Source organism: Salvelinus namaycush, chromosome 34 (assembly GCF_016432855.1).
Source record: "Salvelinus namaycush isolate Seneca chromosome 34, SaNama_1.0, whole genome shotgun sequence".
Lineage (NCBI taxonomy): Eukaryota > Metazoa > Chordata > Actinopteri > Salmoniformes > Salmonidae > Salvelinus > Salvelinus namaycush.
In genome coordinates this window covers 22,075,172-22,094,442 of record NC_052340.1, presented here as the reverse complement: position 1 = coordinate 22,094,442, position 19,271 = coordinate 22,075,172, and the positions used below count along the sequence as shown (strand labels likewise).

Genomic DNA, 19,271 nt, shown 5'->3' with positions numbered 1-19,271 from the left:
TTCTCTGTCACACACTCAGTTACAACACACGTGCCTGGCTGCAAAAGTGCATTGTGAGTGACGTCACCAGCAGGCGCTCAGCTCGTGCACAGGCAAATCATTGTTGGCTAACTGCAGCAGCAGTATGCGTTCGACGAGCCAAACCCAATGGATATAGTTGGTCACCAATGTTTGATCTTGAACAGAACTTACAACATCAGACAACATGTCTCAATCAAAATTGTACAGCCAGAAGTACAGAAAAGAGTGGGAGTCTGTACGTGAACAAATGTCAAACCTATTTTTCGCTGAGATGGCCAGTCAATTTGAGTAACGTTATTGTGTAGTCTACGTAATGATGCAGTTTTACGTTATCACGTAATGACATCACAACGTCATTTAGCAACTTTTAGCAACAAATCAACCTGCCTCTAGGTACTTACCCTGAAAATTAGTTGGTAACACTGAACTGCATTCTGTTTTCATTTCATTTTTTTGTATTTCACGTGTGTTTTTCTTCTTTTAAGCAACATCTCTAGCTTAGGAAAGTAGCTACCCTAAAAGGTTGCCATATTTTTTTGCAGGATGTGTGACAGTATGATTCACTTTGATATTAGCTGCTTTTCCTGCTAGGGACTCCATTACTGTTCTTCTGCATTGTTGGAAAGACCTCATAAAAGCTAGTTTCACTGTACAGTTTTAGACCTGCTGTATGTATCCGGTGTATGTGACAACACTAAAGTTGAAGCCCTTCTCTCTGCCAGTTGCCTACCACCGATAGCTACGGTACTTGAAAAACATTTTACGTAGCCAACCAGTGAGCACTGCAGTTGAGATAGCTAGCTACGTAGCTGCCGTAGTTTCAATGGTAACTACGCCAGCTTCACTCTTGGTGCAGAAACAAGACATCAACTGCAGATTATGCAGAAGTACCCACTCGCCTAAAATTGGGATAGTAATGTTTGTTTTTACGTTGCAGATGTAATTTAGTGCTTTGATGTCCACATTCGGTCTTACAGTCTAAGCGACCTCTTTAACCCGTAAGTACGGCATCTAGCTAGCTAACGTTAAATGAAACCGTTATGAACTTGCTAGCTATAGGTAGCATGATAGCTACGCTAGTTTTTATGGGGGCTCGAGCTACTCTTCGCTCACTTATGTGCTACGCTGACTAGCTACCTACCTAGGTCGTTAGCTTTCCAGGTAGATCGCAAACTCCATAACATGCCAGTTCATATATACCTCAGTGATGCGTTTCGTCTTTACAACTGGCCGTCAGTTTGCTGACGGTACATTATTGGACGTTTATGGACTATGGTTTTTACGATAAATAGCTAGCTTAGCAATGCAGCTAGTTAGTGAGTAACAAGTGGTTTGGCTTGACAGACTTTTGGTTAGCCCAGGTAGGGATGTGTGACATTGTCAGAGTATGACATTAGCTGTTTTTTTCACCAGGGAATCCGAAAACAATCTGTTCACTTGAGCCACAAAACAAGAAGTGAGAGATGCCTCACGGCTCGGATGACGCCCGCAAGCAGTTCGTCCTCACCACGACAGGGAACTACTTCGGCCTAAAGCCGTCTGCATCCCTGGTTGGGTCTGAGGAACTCAACAACTTCTTAGATGATGGGAACGAATTCGTGCTTGCTGTCAACAAACACGAGAATGACCTGTGCCTGTCAAACAAGGTATCCTAGACAAAACAACATATAATATCCAATTAGTAATAATGTTAAACACACACATTGATAAACATACTTCTTTCTCTGTTCATATCTACCAAGATGACAACAGACGTTTTCTTGCTAAACAGGAACTTAGCTACTGACTTTATAATTTTGTTCCTACATAATCGGAATTGACCTAACCCCAAAACAATATCCTATTTTTTTCTGCTTTTTGTTATGGCTGTTTACAGATTGAGGCTGGGTACAGCAGAGAGAAGGTGCTAGTGTTCTTCAAGCTGCGTCCCACAGTGATAACAGAGGAGAACCTGCACCAGAATGTCCTGGTGTCCTCCATGCTAGAGTCTCCTATCAGTACCCTCTACCAGGCCGTGCGACAGGTGTTCGCCCCTATGCTACTCAAGGTGGGATCTGTTGCCTGTGTGATGAACATATATACCTGTGTACTAAAGAGGTAATACCTTTATACCTTGCAGGTGTGTGTTACAGGTGTGTTTATAGATTTTTTATGTATTCCCTTATTCAAGGATGAGCGGTGGAGCTCAGCATTTGACCCTAAGCTTGCGGGCCTGCTAAGTGAGCTGGAGCAGGGGCTAGGCTCTGTGGTCCGCAGGGCTGGAACAGAAGACTCTGGCAAGAGGAGCCACGGGGAAGATGACATCCTGGGTGGGTGCACACTGCTCATCACATGATTCAGAATAGCCTGGATCTGGATCTCTATGAGCTTTAGCAAACCCCTCAGCCTAGGATATATCTACTAGTACATAAAAATGTAACAGGGGAATTACATCTAATGATATCAAGACATAAGAGCAACAACGATCCCCGGTCGTATCATAGTTCAAAGTTTAAAACCTCCTGTTGGTGTGTTCTTCTGTCTGTGCAGGTATCCTGACCCCGGTGGATGAATTCCAGTACTGGGCTGATCTCTCTGAGTCTGGGGACAGGAGCACTGTGAGAGAGAGGGCTGCACACTTCTCTGAGCTCTTCAAGCCCATAGAGAAGGCATGGACTGCATGTCTACTACCATTATATCATGTCCAGTGTGCCAAAGAGTGAAAAAACAGGACTAGACAATCATTTGTGCCAAATGTGATATCCCTCCTAAATAGCATGGGCTAATGTCCCGATCCAATCACAAAGACCAGCAGGCTTCTCATACTGTATATGACTGTCATGAAGTTCTATTGTGTATTGTCCATTTCTATTGTGTATGACGTGTATGATACTGCCACAAATTTCCCCCAAGGGGACAATAAAGGCAGTAAAGGAAAGAGTGTTCTCGACTCAGATTGTCCTCATCAGCCATCTGCTCACTCACCATACCCCAGACTCATCCCAATCAATCATGTCATGGTCACCATCAACCTATGATGGATGAAAGAGTAAGGAAGGAAGGGGAGTGAGTGAGCATGTTGACTGTCTCATCCCTCTGTGTGTATCAGGACTACAGTGGTCTGGATGGTGTCTGTCTGGCTGATGCTGTGGAGCTGGTGGAGGTGAGCAGAGACACACTGGATGACGTGTGGAGGCAGAATGACCATGATCCTTTTCCTGAGACACGCATGCTCAGACTCATGGATGTCATCGGTACGCCACACACACACACAGGCCTACACCCACTGCTCACAGATGACCACGCCTGGAGCTGAAAATGAGCTGTCAGAGAGCTAGCTACTGTATTTATTATGGTGGTGTTGCATTATTTCAGAAGGCCATGGCTTGTGTTTCTGACTGTGTTTATGTGTGTCAGGTGGTGCGCTGGGCAGGTACGTGCAGAAGAAACTGAGTGGTGTGAAACTCTTTTTGGACCCATTCCTGTCTGTGAGGGAGGGCCTGAGAGTCGGCCTGGTCATCTGTGAGCAGTGGGTGTCGGCCTGTGAGCACCTGAGTGGACAGGTGTGGAAGAGATACGCCCCTTACCCCTGGAAGGGAGACAAGCATCGCCCCCAGGCCCTGCACAGCCTGGCTCAGAGACTGGATGAGGTCAGATGCATCAGCTGTCAATCATTCTCAGTGTCATTAACATCATTGTCATAATTGTATATCAGGAAGAATAGGATAGCCCTGCACTCCCTCTTCATGGATCCTTTTGACTAAGTCACTACACCACTTCCTTTTTTCTTATGTGACAGTTTTCCTGATATTCTATCCTGTGGTTACTGATAAAGCTTTACCATATGACTTGTGTGTACTGTGTATTTGACATGTATGACTGTCCGTGACTCATCTTTGACCGCTTCTCTTTCTGAGGAGGTGACGATCCTCACAGTTCTTGACAAACTCTGACCTGTGTGTGTGTGTGGATGTGTGTGTGTCTCAGGTGGTGACGATCCGTACGGTCCATGAGAAGCTGCTTCGTCTGCTGCCTGGAGGAAAACAGCAGGCCTTGGCCTCGGCTCTCGTCTTTGAACCCTTCTCTGGCCTCAACCCATTACATTACAACCCCTATACTGAGGTATATCAACAAACAGTCTGCAGCACCTGACCTCAGCCTATTAGAATCTGAAGTCAAATGTCTTCTGTTTGCTGATGATCTGGTGCTTCTGTCACCAACCAAGGAGGGCCTACAGCAGTACCTACATTTTCTGCACAGATTCTGACAGACCTGGGCCCTGACAGTAAATCTCAGTAGACAAAAATATTGCTGTTCCAAAAAAGGTCCAGTTGCCAGGAACACGAATACAACTTCCATCTAGACACCGTTGCCCTAAAGCACACAAAAAACTATACATACCTCGGCCTAAACATCAGTGCCACAGGTAACTTCCACAAAGCTGTGAACAATCTGAGAGACAAGGCAAGAAGGGCCTTCTATGCCATCAAAAGGAACATAAAATTCGACAAACCAATTAGGATCTGGCTAAAAATACTTGAATCAGTTATAGAACCCATTGCCCTTAATGGTTGTGAGGTCTGGGGTCTGCTCACCAACTAACAATTCACAAATTGAGACTGCATGCAGAATTCTGCAAAAATATAAAACGTAAAACACCAAATAATACATGCAGAGCAGAATTAGGCCGATACCCAGTAATTATCAAAATCCAGAAAAGAGCCATTAAATTCTACAACCACCTAAAAGGAAGCGTTTCCCAAACCTTCCATAACAAAGCCATCACCTACAGAGAGATGAACCTGGAGAAGAGTCCCCTAAGCAAGCTGGTCCTGGGGCTCTGTTCACAAACACTAACAGAGCTCACAGAGCCCCAGGACAGCAACACAATTAGACCCAACCAAATCATGAGAAAACAAAAATATAATTACTTGACGCATTGGAAAGAATTTACAAAAAACAGAGCAAACTAATTATATTTGTCCCTAAACAGAGAGTACACAGTGGCAGAATACCTGACTACTGTGACTGACCCAAACTTAAAGAAAGCTTTGACTATGTACAGACTCAGTGAGCATAGCCTTGCTATTGAGAAAGGCCGCCGAAGGCAGACCTGGCTCTCAAGAGGAGACAGGCTATGTGCACACTGCCCACAAAATGAGGTGGAAACTGAGCTGCACTTCCTAACCTCCTGCCAAATGTATGACCGTATTAGTCACATATTTCCCAGACCCACAAAGAATTAGAGAACAAATCCAATTTTGATCAACTCCCGTATCCATTGGGTGAAATACCACAGTGTGCAAGATTTCTGACCATTTTGCCACAAGAAAAGGGCAACCAGTGAAGAACCAACACCATTGTAAATACAACCTATATTTATGTTTATTTTCCCTTTTGTACTTTAACTATTTGCACATCATTACAACACTGTATATAGACATAATATGACTTGCTTTGGCAATGTGAACATATGAATTGAAAGTGAAATTGAGATTTATTTTGCTGTTCATTTTTGTATTGTTTATTATCTACCTCACCTGCTTTGGCAATGTAAACATATACTTCCCATGCCAATAAAGCCCCTTAAATTGAATTGAGAGAGAGAGAGAGTATGTAAAATGACAGAACTACATATTAGAAGCTTTAATGTTTACGGCGTTACCTGAGCTGGTTGATGTCTCTCTCTCTCTGCTGTAGCCTCTGTGGAGGGCGGCAGTAGCCCAGTTTGAGCGAGCCATCGGCCCAGCAGAGCAGGAGGTGGCAGGCAGACTGAAGGCCTACATCGCAGATGTACAGGACAACCCACAGCAGGTCAGAACATCACTTGTCTAGTTACATGAAGTTGAATTTCATTGTTTTGAAAATGCAGACCTCATTATTAATTAATTGAACTTGTGTATACAGCTGCTGCAGGTGTTTCAGAAGCACAAGGAGCTGATCAGACGACCCAACGTCAGCAAGGAGCTGCAGTCAGAGAGAGAGACTCTGCTGGCCAGACTGCTGGAATACATCAAGGGTCAGTAGGAGTTCAGTACTTCACAGAGACTGTATGTCATAATGTTGTTTGCTATGTCACCCCTCATGCGCTAATCCTGAATTGACCTTTGACCCCTTCCAGTGCTGCGGACAGACTTTGAGGGTCGTTGCCATGGCGCCCCAGGAGAAAAGTCCGGCCCCCTGGCTGGCCGGAATCTCCCTGAGGTCGTCAACAACATTGTATGGGTCCGCCAGCTTCTCCATAAGGTGTGTGTGCAGTTCATCTCTTTCTCTCTCTCTGTGTGTGTGTGTGTGTGTGTGTGTGTGTGTGTGTGTGTGTGTGTGTGTGTGTGTGTGTGTGTGTGTGTGTGAGCACAGTGTGTGTTGATTGATCGGCTGACTGTTTGTACCTGAGGTGGAGGACTCCATCAAGATAGCGCAGGCTCTGCTGTCAGACCTGTCAGGGTTCCGCTCGTTCCTGCGGTTCTGTGACGACCTGCTGGAGGTTCTACGGGCCTACGAACAGGAACAGTTTGATGACTGGTCCAGAGACATCCTCTCTGGCCTCTCTGACCCCAAGTCTGGCATCAGGTCAGTTGAGAACCATACAGCAATTTGTCTGTCTGTCAATCAGTCCATCCATTTTGTATTTATAATGTATAGTAAACCCACTGTTCTCCCTCCCTCCAGTCTTCAGGCCAGTAACCGTGTGATGGAGCTGGACCATATAGATGGGAAGCTGAAGATCCAGTACTCTGACCGTCTGGTGACTCTGCTGAGGGAGGTCAGACAGCTGTCAGCCCTTGGCTTCCCCATCCCAGCCAAGATCCAGCAGGCTGCCAACACCGCAGACAAGTTCTACAGACAGGCCATCATCCTCAAACAGGCAAGGACACACACTCACACACACACACACGCTGTTTTACGCACACACATGGACCCACGTCCTGTATTTTATTTGTGTTGAGATGTGACTCTGTGTTTGTCAATGGCAGGTGGCCCATTTCTACAACACCATCGACCAGCAGATGATCTCCTCTCAGAGGCCCATGATGCTCAGCTATGCCCTGGCCTTTGAGCAGGTCATCAAGGTACTGACTCATCCAAAGGCTTATGGATCTGTTACCACCACCTCCCCAACCGAATGCTTTAAGTTAAACCATTTGAAATATCCTGATCCTCTCCCTTTTCCCGATGCAGCAGAGTCCACGGTCCCAATCCCGGGAGTCTGGCGGGAAGCTGCAGATCACCTGGGATAATCCCAAAGAGCTGGAGGTGTACATTGGAAAACTCCAGTCTGCCGCAGAGAGACTCTCTACTGAGAACCGGAAACTGAGGAAGTGGCACACAGACTTCACTGAGAAGGTGGTGGCCCTGATGACTGTGGACCTGCTGAGGCACCAGCAGCGCTGGAAGGACGGCTTACAGGAGCTACGCACCGGGTTCGCCACACTGGAGGCACAGGTAACCACAGAGAATGGTAGAGAGTAGGGAGTCTGGCTAGAGAGCTGAGATTAGGGTAAGAGTTATAAAGGTCCGTGTTTAGTATTTGGTATTTTATTAGGATCCCCATTAGCTGTTGCAAAAGCAGCAGCTACTCTTCCTGGGGTCCACACAAAACATGAAACATAATACAGAACATTAATAGACAAGAACAGCTCAAGGACAGAACTACATTTAAAAAAATTAAAGGCACACGTAGCCTACATATCAATGCACACAAACTATCGAGGTCAAACTATCGAGGTCAAACTATCGAGGTCAAACTATCTAGGTCAAATAGGGCAGAGGTGCTGTGAGGTGTTGCTTTATCTATCTGTTTTTTGAACCCAGGTTTGCTGTTTATTTGAGTAATATGAGATGGAAGGAAGTTCCATGCAATAAGGGCTCTATATAATACTGTACGTTTTCTTGAATTTGTTCTGGATTTGGGAACTATGAAAAGACCCCTGGTGGCATGTCTGGTGGGATAAGTGTGTGTGTGTAAGTTGACTATGTAAACAATTTGGGATTTCAACACATGATTGTTTCTTGTAAAAATAACAAGTGATGCAGTCAGTCTCTCCTGAACTCTTAGCCAAGAGAGACTGGCATGCATAGTATTTACATCAGCCCTCTGATTACAATGAAGAGCAAGACGTGCCGCTCTGTTCTGGGCCAGCTGCAGCTTAACTAGGTCTTTCCTTGCAGCGCTGGACCACACGACCGGACAGTGATGAGGGTATGTGGGCTTAGCATGTCTGTACTCCTGTCTGCTATTTGATGTTGAGATTGTGTGTTTGGTGATGTAGGGGTTCAGGTCAGGGGAGATGAAGGCCTGGAGACAGCACTGGAACCACCAGCTGTACAAGGCTCTGGAACATCAGTACCAGACTGGACTGGAGGCTCTCAACAAGAACCTGCCTGAGATACACATAGACCTCACTTTCAAGTCAGTGGCTCTCTCTCTCTCTCTGTCTCTCTGTCTATGTCTCTCTGTCTATGTCTCTCTGTCTATGTCCCTGTGTCTCTTTGTCTCTTTGTCTCTGTCTCTTTGTCTCTCTTTGTCTCTCTTTGTCTCTCTTTGTCTCTTTGTCTCTTTGTCTCTTTGTCTCTGTCTCTTTGTCTCTCTTTGTCTCTCTTTGTCTCTGTCTCTTTGTCTCTTTGTCTCTCTTTGTCTCTCTTTGTCTCTCTTTGTCTCTCTTTGTCTCTCTTTGTCTCTGTCTCTTTGTCTCTCTTTGTCTCTCTTTGTCTCTCTTTGTCTCTCTTTGTGTCTCTTTGTCTCTCTTTGTCTCTGTCTCTCTTTGTCTCTCTTTGTCTCTCTTTGTCTCTCTTTGTCTCTGTCTCTCTTTGTCTCTCTTTGTCTCTGTCTCTCTTTGTCTCTCTTTGTCTCTGTCTCTCTTTGTCTCTCTTTGTCTCTCTTTGTGTCTCTTTGTGTCTCTTTGTCTCTCTTTGTCTCTGTCTCTCTTTGTCTCTCTTTGTCTCTGTCTCTCTTTGTCTCTCTTTGTCTCTGTCTCTCTTTGTCTCTCTTTGTCTTTGTCTCTCTTTGTCTCTGTCTCTCTTTGTCTCTCTTTGTCTCTCTTTGTCTCGCTTTGTCTCTCTTTGTCTCGCTTTGTCTCTCTTTGTCTCGCTTTGTCTCTCTTTGTCTCTCTTTGTCTCTCTTTGTCTCTCTTTGTCTCTGTCTCTCTTTGTCTCTCTTTGTCTCTGTCTCTCTTTGTCTCTCTTTGTCTCTGTCTCTCTTTGTCTCTCTTTGTCTCTGTCTCTCTTTGTCTCTCTTTGTCTCTCTTTGTCTCTCTTTGTCTCTCTTTGTCTCTGTCTCTTTGTCTCTGTCTCTGTCTCTTTTTCTCTCTCCTTATCTCTGTCTCTCTCTGTCTTTCTCTCTCTCTGTCTTTCTCTCTGTCTCGGTCTCTGTCTGTCTCTCTTTTTGTCTCTCTCTCCTACGGTAATATAATATACTGCATTGTAAAATAGTAAAACGTATAAGCCCAGCTCTGCTCTGCTGTCGCCCCCATCTGTAGGCAGGGTCGTCTTCAGTTCCGTCCTCCGTTTGAGGAGGTGAGGGCCAAGTACTTCAGAGAGATGAAGCGGTTCATCTCTGTCCCGAACCAGTTCAAAGGAGTCAGCGCCCAGGGGGAGGAGCTCATCTTCAGCGTCATGATTGACAGGAACGCATCAGGCTTCCTCACCATCTTCAGCAAAGCAGAGGACCTCTTCAGCCGGCTGCTGGGCGTGCAGGACACGTTTAAGGTGTGTGTGTGTTAAAGAGTGTTGCTCAGTGGTTGACTCTATTGGAATATCTGTCATTAACTAATGTACCAGGATTCTGTCTTTTAAAAAGAAAACCTCCATTATTTGAATAGATTTGGGGTAATTGTTGTATTTCTGGCATGGTTTTATTTTGACACGGGGTTTAAGTGGTACAGTGGTAGTCTTTTCAGTTTCCTTTTATGCGTCTTGTGGTTTTAGGAGGGAAACCCCCTGTGCCCAAAAGCAAAGCTTTCTTCTGCCTTTTCTACCACTCAGGAAAGTAATGTGGTACACCACAGTTTCTGTCCCCTCCCGGACAGAAACTCAATCAACACGCCCACATGTGGTCCAGATTAGACACAAACATAAACTGACTGAATGGCTTTATGGGATGAAGACCCAAGTCAAGCCAAAGTCCAACCAATCTCCACATGAACCACGTCTATCTGTGTATATAATGTCTGTAATGTCTGTCTGTGTATATAATGTCTGTAATGTCTGTCTGTGTATATAATGTCTGTAATGTCTGTCTGTGTATATAATGTCTGTAATGTCTGTCTGTGTATATAATGTCTGTCTGTTTATATAATGTCTGTAATGTCTGTCTGTGTATATAATGTCTGTAATGTCTGTCTGTATATATAATGTCTGTAATGTCTGTCTGTGTATATAATGTCTGTCTGTTTATATAATGTCTGTAATGTCTGTCTGTGTATATAATGTCTGTAATGTCTGTCTGTATATATAATGTCTGTAATGTCTGTCTGTTTATATAATGTCTATCTGTCTGTAATAATTGTCTGTGTATATAATGTCTGTCTGTATATATAATGTCTGTAATGTTTGTCTGGTTATATAATGTCTTTAATGTCTGTATGTGTATATAATGTCTGTAATGTCTGTTTATATAATGTCTGTAATGTCTGTCGGTGTATATAATGTCTGTAATGTCTGTCTGTGTATGTAATGTCTGTCTGTGAATCCCCTTTCCGATTGTTTGGGGCATCCAGAAAAAAGCTTGTACGGAGAAGACAAGGTGAGCGCTACCATCAGTCCTGTGTCATGCCAACAGTAAAGCATCCTGAGACCATTCATGTTGCTTCTCAGCCAAGGGAGTGGGCTCACTCACAGTTTTGCCTAAGAACACAGCCATGAATAAAGGATGGTAACAACACATCCTTTAAGAGCACCTTCTCCCAACCATCCAGGAACAGTTTGGTGACGAACAATGCCTTTTCCAGCATGATGGAGCACCTTGCCATCAGGCAAAAGTGATAACTAAGTGGCTCGGGGAACTAAACAGCGATATTTTGGGTCCATGGCCAGGAAACTCCCCAGACCTTAATCCCATTGAGAACTTGTGGTCAATCCTCAAGAGACGGGTGGACAAACAAAACCCCAAACATTTTGACAAACTCCAAGCATTGATTATGCAAGAATGGGCTGCCCTCAGTCAGGATGTGGCCCAGAAGTTAATTGACAGCATGCCAGGGTGGATTGCAGAGGTCTTGAAAAAGAAGGGTCAACACTGCAAATATTGACTAATTGCATCAACTTCATGTAATTGTCAATAAAAGCCTTTGACACTTATGAAATGCTTGTAATTATTCTTCAGTATTCCATAGTAACATCTGACAAAAATATCTAAAGACACTGAGGCAGCAGACTTTGTGGACATTAATATTTGTGTCATTCTCAAAACTTTTGGCCACGACTGTAATGTCTGTGTATATAATGTCTGTTATGTCTTTCTGTGTATATAATGTCTGTAAAATCTGTCTGTGTATATACTGTCTGTAATGTCTGTCTGTTTATATGATCTCTGTAATGTCTGTCTGTGTATGTAATGTCTGCAATGACTGCGTGTATGTAATCGTGTATTGTGTATGTAATGTCTTTCTGTTTATATATTGTCTGTAATGTCTTTTTATATAATGTCTATCTGTGTATATAATGTCTGTGTATATAATGTCTGTAATGACTATCTGCGTGTATATAATGTCTGTCTGGTTATATAATGTCTATCTGTGTATATAATGTCTGTAATGTCTATCTGTCTCTAATGTCTGTAATAATTGTCTGGTTATATAATGTCTGTCTGTATATATAATGTCTGTAATGTCTATCTGTGTATATAATGTCTGTCTGTATATATAATGTCTGTAATGTCTATCTGTGTATATAATGTCTGTCTGTATATATAATGTCTTTGTGTATATAATGTCTGTATCTGTGTATGTCTATCTGTGTGTAAAATGTTTGTAATGTCTATCTCTGTGTATAATATTTGTTATGTCTGTCTGTGTATATAATGTCTGTTTGTGTATATAATGTCTATCTGTGTGTATAATGTCTATCTGTGTGTGTAATGTCTATCTGTGTTTGTAATGTCTGTCTGTATATAATGTCTGTAATGTACAGGGAGTTTTCAAAACATTAGGAACACCTTTTTAATATTGAGTTGCACCTCCTTTTGCCCTCAGAACAGCCTCAATTCGTCAGTGTATGGACTCTACAAGGTGTCGATTGTGTTCCACAGGGATGCTGGCCCATGTTGACTCCAATGGCTCCTACAGTTGTGTCAAGTTGTCTGGATGTCCTTTGGGTGGTGGACCATTCTTGATACAACGGGAAATTGTTGAGCTTGAAAAACCCTGCAGCGTTGCAGTTCTTGACACAAACCGGTGTGCCTGGAACCTACTACCATACCCTGTTCAAAGGAACTTAAGTCTTTTGTCTTGCCCAGTCACCCTCTGAATGGCACACCTACACAATCCATGTCTCAATTGTCTCAAGGTTTAAAAATCCTTCTTTAACCTGTCACCTCCCCTTCATCTACACTGATTGAAGAGGATTTAACAAGTAACATTAATAAGGGGTCATAGATTTCACCTGGATTCACCTGGTCAGGCTGTCATGGAAAGAGCATGTTTTGTACACTCTGTGTATATGTCTGCATGCTGCATGTCTGCACTCTGAATCTCTGAGATGTGTAATCTATCCTAGTGTATATCTGCACTCTGAATCTCTGAGATGTGTGATCTATCCTAGTGTATATCTGTACTCTGAATCTCTGAGATGTGTGATCTATCCTAGTGTATATCTGTACTCTGAATCTCTGAGATGTGTGATCTATCCTAGTGTATATCTGCACTCTGATTCTCTGAGATGTGTGATCTATCCTAGTGTATATCTGCACTCTGAATCTCTGAGATGTGTGATCTATCCTAGTGTATATCTGTACTCTGAATCTCTGAGATGTGTGATCTGTCCTAGTGTATATCTGTACTCTGAATCTCTGAGATGTGTGATCTGTCCTAGTGTATATCTGTACTCTGAATCTTTGAGATGTGTGATCTATCCTAGTGTATATCTGCACTCTGAATCTCTGAGATGTGTGATCTATCCTAGCGTATATCTGTACTCTGAAACTCTGTGATGTGCGATCTATACTAGCGTACATCTATCTTTGTGTTCTCTCTGTAGGAGTGGGTGGTGCTGGGCCAGGTTGACATGGACGTGTTGGTGGAGAAGCAGCTATCGTCTGTCCAGGACTGGGAGAGGAACTTCAAGGCCTTGAAGGCCAGAGGGAAGGAGTCAGAACGCCTGCCCAGGTACACAGCCTCCCACAGGCCACATAGCTTCCATTGATCAGACTGTCGAAGTCGTGATAAAAGCGTTTTGTCTCTTTCAGTCTGGAGAAGGTTGACTGTATCTCAGTGAACTGTGAGCCAGTAAAGGCAGTGATTGATGACCTCATCCAGAGACTGTTTGACACCCTGCTGATGTCCCTCAGAAAGTCCATACAAGGTGAAGCCTGGATCCTCACTTGAAATATTATGCGTTTAACTCAAATGTATATATGCAAATCTCCCAGTGACACCAGTGTATGATTGTTGATGTGTGTTTTTTGCAGGGGCTTTACTACAGTTTAGTTCATATGTGACATGTTTTCTCTCTCCCTTTCACAATCTTTCTGTTTCATTTTCTTTTCTTTGTTCTTTCCTTTCCTCTCCCCCCTCCAGGCCATACCCTAGACATAGACAGTTTTGTGACTGAGGCCATGGAGACGTTGTCCTCTCGTCCAGAGAGTATTGATGAGATAGGAGAGGCCAATGCCAGACACAGCCAGATACAGGCCCGCAAACCAGACGTAAGAAACTCACTCTGAGGGACTCAACAATACTTAAAGGTCCTGAACAGTCATTCTGAAAAGTACTTTTTCTCTCTTGGCTAAGTACCAGGAAGTTTGAAATGACAAGCTGAGTGGGCGGGGAGCTTATATTTATGAATTTTGAAACACCTATTGTGTGTCAAGTAATTTGGATGCTGTGACCAGTGTTGCAGTCAAATCATCTAAAGGAAATTTGGTGAAACACAAAGCAACTCAAACAACATTGAAATTGCACCAATGATATCATAAAAAAAAAAAATACATCTCCCGTTTGGCATGTCTCACTTGATGCGGTTCACAGCAGCACTGACCAATGTGTTGCCCTGACAACTGCGTCTGAGTTTTGAACGACCCATTCCCGCCTTTTGTTCCATGCTGGCTGAACACCTAGCTAGCCAGTAACTGCTGACACAGATGGAAGGGGAAACACAAGTATCGTTGCCATAGATGAATAGGGTCAACTTTTAATTATATTTGCTGACACCCTACAGTCAAATTTTGGCATCATTAGAGTAGCTACCTAGCTATATAAACCACGTCTCTCTGCAAACACAAACACGCCTTCTCCGATGTCGGTTACAAGGCGGTACTTATTTAAATAAGGTAAGAGTATATCGTGTTAACATTCGTGTATTAAAATGAAAGTTGAAAGTTAAGGTGATTGTCCCCTTAATAATGAATCCTAGTGTTCGACATGGGGGAGGGGACCAGATCAAACTTTATCAATGTAAAAGCAACAGTCATTTTTCATACTTTGGTCTGGTTTCCTTCTATATCAACCCATTTTCATGAAGAACATGATTTTGACTGTTCATGTCCGTTAATATTCAATCACTTCTACCACAGCACTTTAAAGTTGCCTGAGCTTTGCTCTGTGTGGTGTTCCATATGTCGAGACCTCAGATTTGTAGTGTTGTCTGAGTGTTGCTGTAATGTTTGTGTGATGTTGTGTAGATCCTGCTCCAGTTCCAGGCGGCGCAGGAGAAGAACCGTCTGCTGAGGGCCGTAGCAGGAGGCGGTCTGGATTCTCTGTCCTCCCTCAGGGCCAAGTGGGACAAACTAGAGCTGATGATGGAGAGCCACCAGCTGATGATCAAAGACCAGGTACACACACACACACAAACACGAGAGAACGCACACGCACACTTTTGCAAACACGCTTGGACAAAAACACAGATGCTCCTTCTCTCATTTCCCCCTGGTTTCTCCCTCTCCTCTAGGTCGAGGTGATGCGTAGTAATGCTGAGAGTCGTGTCCAGGCCTACAGGCTGGAGCTGGACAGGTTCAGGGCTCGCTGGGACCAGCTGAAGCCCAGAGACGAGGTCATAGAGACAGGAGACCAGGCAGCCCTGCTTGCCTCTGTCCAAACCATCAGAGACAAGAGACAGGAGTTCCAAGAGCTGGAGGTCACACGCACACGCCTGCTGTAGGTTACACACACACACACACACACGCACACACACACACACACACACACACACACACACACACACACACACACACACACACACACACACACACACACACACACACACATACAGCATGTCAACAGTTTTCTGTGTACTAATGAGTGTCTCTTCTCAGTGAGGACTGTCGTCACTTTGAGCTGGAGGCTCCAAACTTCTCCCTGGCGGAGGAGACCATCAGAGACATGGAGGAGTACGGACAGATGTGGTCTCTGTATGAGGACTGGCAGGAGGGCTTCCAGGAGAAGGCCAAGGAGGACTGGATCACATTCAGGTTAGGAGTCTAACATCAGATAGGTGTCAGGGAAGGTTTGGGGTTAGATTTGATATTGTCATTTCTTCCTCGTTTGTCTTCGCTGGCTGAGTGGTTGAATAAACAGTGTGTCGTGTGTTTTGCAGGAGTAAGACCTACGTGTTTGAGGAGTTCCTGTTTGCGTGGCAGGACAGACTGAGGAAGCTTGAGCAGCACACCAGCATGTCTGTCAAACTACAGAGAGAAGTTGACAAGTACAAGGTGAGGGAGGGAGGGGGAGAGAGAGTGTGTTCTGTGTGTGTTTGTAGAGTCTGGTTCCGGTGTGTTCTGTGTGTGTTTGTAGAGTCTGGTTCCGGTGTGTTCTGTATGTGTTTGTAGAGTCTGGTTCTGGTGTTAATATGTGTAGAGTCTGGTTCTGGTGTTAAGATGTGTTTGTAGAGTCTGGTTCTGGTGTTAAGGTGTGTTCTGTGTGTGTTTTTAGAGTCTGGTTCTGGTGTTAAGGTGTGTTCTGTATGTGTTTGTAGAGTCTGGTTCTGGTGTTAAGGTGTGTTTGTAGAGTCTGGTTCTGGTGTTAAGGTGTGTTTGTAGAGTCTGGTTCTGGTGTTAAGGTGTGTTCTGTGTGTGTTTGTAGAGTCTGGTTCTGGTGTTAAGGTGTGTTTGTAGAGTCTGGTTCTGGTGTTAAGGTGTGTTCTGTGTGTGTTTGTAGAGTCTGGTTCTGGTATTAAGGTGTGTTCTGTGTGTGTTTGTAGAGTCTGGTTCTGGTGTTAAGATGTGTTTGTAGAGTCTGGTTCTGGTGTTAAGTTGTGTGTGTAGAGTCTGGTTCTGGTGTTAAGGTGTGTTCTGTGTGTGTTTGTAGAGTCTGGTTCTGGTGTTAAGATGTGTGTGTAGAGTCTGGTTCTGTTGTTAAGATGTGTTTTTTTTATTTCACCTTTATTTAACCAGGTAGGCAAATTGAGAACACGTTCTCATTTACAATTGCGACCTGGCCAAGATAAAGCAAAGCAGTTCGATACATACAACAACACATAGTTACACATGGAGTAGAACAAACATACAGTCAATAATACAGTGAAAAAATAAGTCTATATACAATGTGAGCAAGTGAGGTGAGATAAGGGAGGTGAAGGCAAACAAAATATATATAAAAATAAATAAAAATATAAAAAGGCCATGGTGGCGAAGTAAATACAATATAGCAAGTAAAAAAAACACTGGAATGGTTGGTTTGCAGTGGAAGAAAGTGCAAAGTAGAGATAGAAATAATGGGGTGCAAAGGAGCAAAAATAAATAAATGAATACAGTAGGTAAAGAGGTAGTTGTTTGGGCTAAATTATAGATAGGCTATGTACAGGTGCAGTAATCTATGAGCTGCTCTGACAGCTGGTGCTTAAAGCTAGTGAGGGAGATAAGTGTTTCCAATTTCAGAGATTTTTGTAGTTCGTTCCAGTCATTGGCAGCAGAGAACTGGAATGAGAGGCGGCCAAAGGAATAATTGGTTTTGGGGGTGACCAGAGAGATATACCTGCTGGAGCGCGTGCTACAGGTAGGTGCTGCTATGGTGACCAGCGAGCTGAGATAAGGGGGGACTTTACCTAGCAGGGTCTTGTAGATGACCTGGAGCCAGTGGGTTTGGCGACGAGTATGAAGCGAGGGCCAGCCAACGAGAGTGTACAGGTCGCAGTGGTGGGTAGTGTAAGGGGCTTTGGTGACAAAACGGATGGCACTGTGATAGACTGCATCCAATTTATTGAGTAGGGTATTGGAGGCTATTTTGTAAATGACATCACCGAAGTCGAGGATTGGTAGGATGGTCAGTTTTACAAGGGTATGTTTGGCAGCATGAGTGAAGGATGCTTTGTTGCGGAATAGGAAGCCAATTCTAGATTTAACTTTGGATTGGAGATGTTTGATGTGAGTCTGGAAGGAGAGTTTACAGTCTAACCAGACACCTAGGTATTTGTAGTTGTCCACATATTCTAAGTCAAAGCCGTCTAGAGTAGTGATGTTGGACAGGCGGGCAGGTGCAGGCAGCGATCGGTTGAAGAGCATGCATTTAGTTTTACTTGTATTTAAGAGCAATTGGAGGCCACGGAAGGAGAGTTGTATGGCATTGAAGCTCGCCTGGAGGGTTGTTAACACAGTGTCAAAAGAAGGGCCAGAAGTATACAGAATAGTGTCGTCTGCGTAGAGGTGGATCAGAGACTCACCAGCAGCAAGAGCGACATCATTGATGTATACAGAGAAGAGAGTCGGTCCAAGATTTGAACCCTGTGGCACCCCCATAGAGACTGCCAGAGGCCCGGACAACAGACCCTCCGATTTGACACACTGAACTCGATCAGAGAAGTAGTTGGTGAACCAGGCGAGGCAATCATTAGAGAAACCAAGGCTGTCGAGTCTGCCGATGAGGATGTGGTGATTGACAGAGTCAAAAGCCTTGGCCAGGTCAATGAATACGGCTGCACAGTATTGTTTCCTATCGATGGCGGTTAAGATATCGTTTATGACCTTGAGCGTGGCTGAGGTGCACCCATGACCAGCTCTGAAACCAGATTGCATAGCGGAGAAGGTATGGTGGGATTCGAAATGGTCGGTAATCTGTTTGATAACCTCTTATGGCTGCAAGCCCGAGGTCGGTACACCTATGACAACATCCCCCACCCCCCCCACACTGATTAGCATCGCTAGCATAGCGTCACAATTAAATAGTAGCATCTAAATATCATTAAATCACAAGTCCAAGACACCAAATGAAAGATACAGATCTTGTGAATAAAGCCACCATTTCAGATTTTTAAAATGTTTTACAGGGAAGACAAAATATGTAAATCTATTAGCTAACCACGTTAGCAAAAGACAGCACTTTCCTAACTCCATCAGTTTCTTACTCCATCAGGTGCTATCACCAATTCGGCCAAATAAAGATATTGATAGCCACTAACCAAGAAAAAACCTCATCAGATGACAGTCTGATAACATATTTATTGTATAGGATAGGTTTTGTTAGAAAAATGTGCATATTTCAGGTATAAATCCTAGTTTACAATTGCACCCACCATCACAACTCGACTAGAATAAATACACAGAGCAACGTGTATTACCTAATTACTAATCATAAAACATTTCTTAAAAATACACAGCTCACAGCAATGGACAGACACAGATCTTGTGAATTCAGACAATATTTCAGATGTTCTAAGTGTTTTACAGCGAAAACACAATAAATCGTTATATTAGCATACCACATATGCAAACGTTACCCGACCATTGATTCAAGCCAAAGAGAGCGATATCGTTATCATCGCCAAAATATATTAATTTTTTCACTAACCTTCTCAGAATTCTTCCGATGACACTCCTGTAACATCATATTACAACATACATATAGAGTTTGTTCGAAAATGTGCATATTTAGCCACAAACAACCGTGGTTATACAATGACAATACTAGCAAAACTAGCCTGAAAATGTCGGACGCCATCTTTCACAGTGATCTTGTCTCATGGATAACTATTCATAAACTTGACTAAAAAAATATAAGTTGGACAGCTATCGAAAGACAAATTAGTTCTTAATGCAATCGCTGAATTACATTTCTAAAATTATCCTTACTGTGCAATACAGGGTTCGCCAAGCGAAGCTATACCAAACAAAATGGCGGAATATGCGTTTA

The 19,271-nt window shown here is 43.6% G+C and overlaps 1 protein-coding gene across 1 annotated transcript in view; it reads left to right on the top strand.

Annotated features, from left to right (window-relative positions):
• The first annotated feature begins 887 nt into the window (after positions 1–887).
• Positions 888–19,271, top strand: part of LOC120028431 (cytoplasmic dynein 2 heavy chain 1) — a 121,760-nt gene continuing 103,376 nt past the window's right edge. Inside the window, exons 1-24 of the mRNA XM_038973651.1 lie at positions 888–1,019; positions 1,435–1,667; positions 1,898–2,068; positions 2,192–2,330; positions 2,551–2,669; positions 3,110–3,254; positions 3,418–3,650; positions 3,988–4,122; positions 5,701–5,814; positions 5,908–6,019; positions 6,122–6,246; positions 6,395–6,570; positions 6,670–6,865; positions 6,975–7,070; positions 7,180–7,443; positions 8,271–8,410; positions 9,477–9,705; positions 13,192–13,319; positions 13,400–13,515; positions 13,731–13,858; positions 14,834–14,983; positions 15,100–15,305; positions 15,464–15,619; positions 15,745–15,859. Coding sequence (XP_038829579.1) covers positions 1,485–1,667; positions 1,898–2,068; positions 2,192–2,330; positions 2,551–2,669; positions 3,110–3,254; positions 3,418–3,650; positions 3,988–4,122; positions 5,701–5,814; positions 5,908–6,019; positions 6,122–6,246; positions 6,395–6,570; positions 6,670–6,865; positions 6,975–7,070; positions 7,180–7,443; positions 8,271–8,410; positions 9,477–9,705; positions 13,192–13,319; positions 13,400–13,515; positions 13,731–13,858; positions 14,834–14,983; positions 15,100–15,305; positions 15,464–15,619; positions 15,745–15,859 — 3,576 coding nt within the window. The 5' untranslated portion in view covers positions 888–1,019; positions 1,435–1,484. The remainder of the gene's footprint in view (positions 1,020–1,434; positions 1,668–1,897; positions 2,069–2,191; positions 2,331–2,550; positions 2,670–3,109; positions 3,255–3,417; positions 3,651–3,987; positions 4,123–5,700; positions 5,815–5,907; positions 6,020–6,121; positions 6,247–6,394; positions 6,571–6,669; positions 6,866–6,974; positions 7,071–7,179; positions 7,444–8,270; positions 8,411–9,476; positions 9,706–13,191; positions 13,320–13,399; positions 13,516–13,730; positions 13,859–14,833; positions 14,984–15,099; positions 15,306–15,463; positions 15,620–15,744; positions 15,860–19,271) is intronic.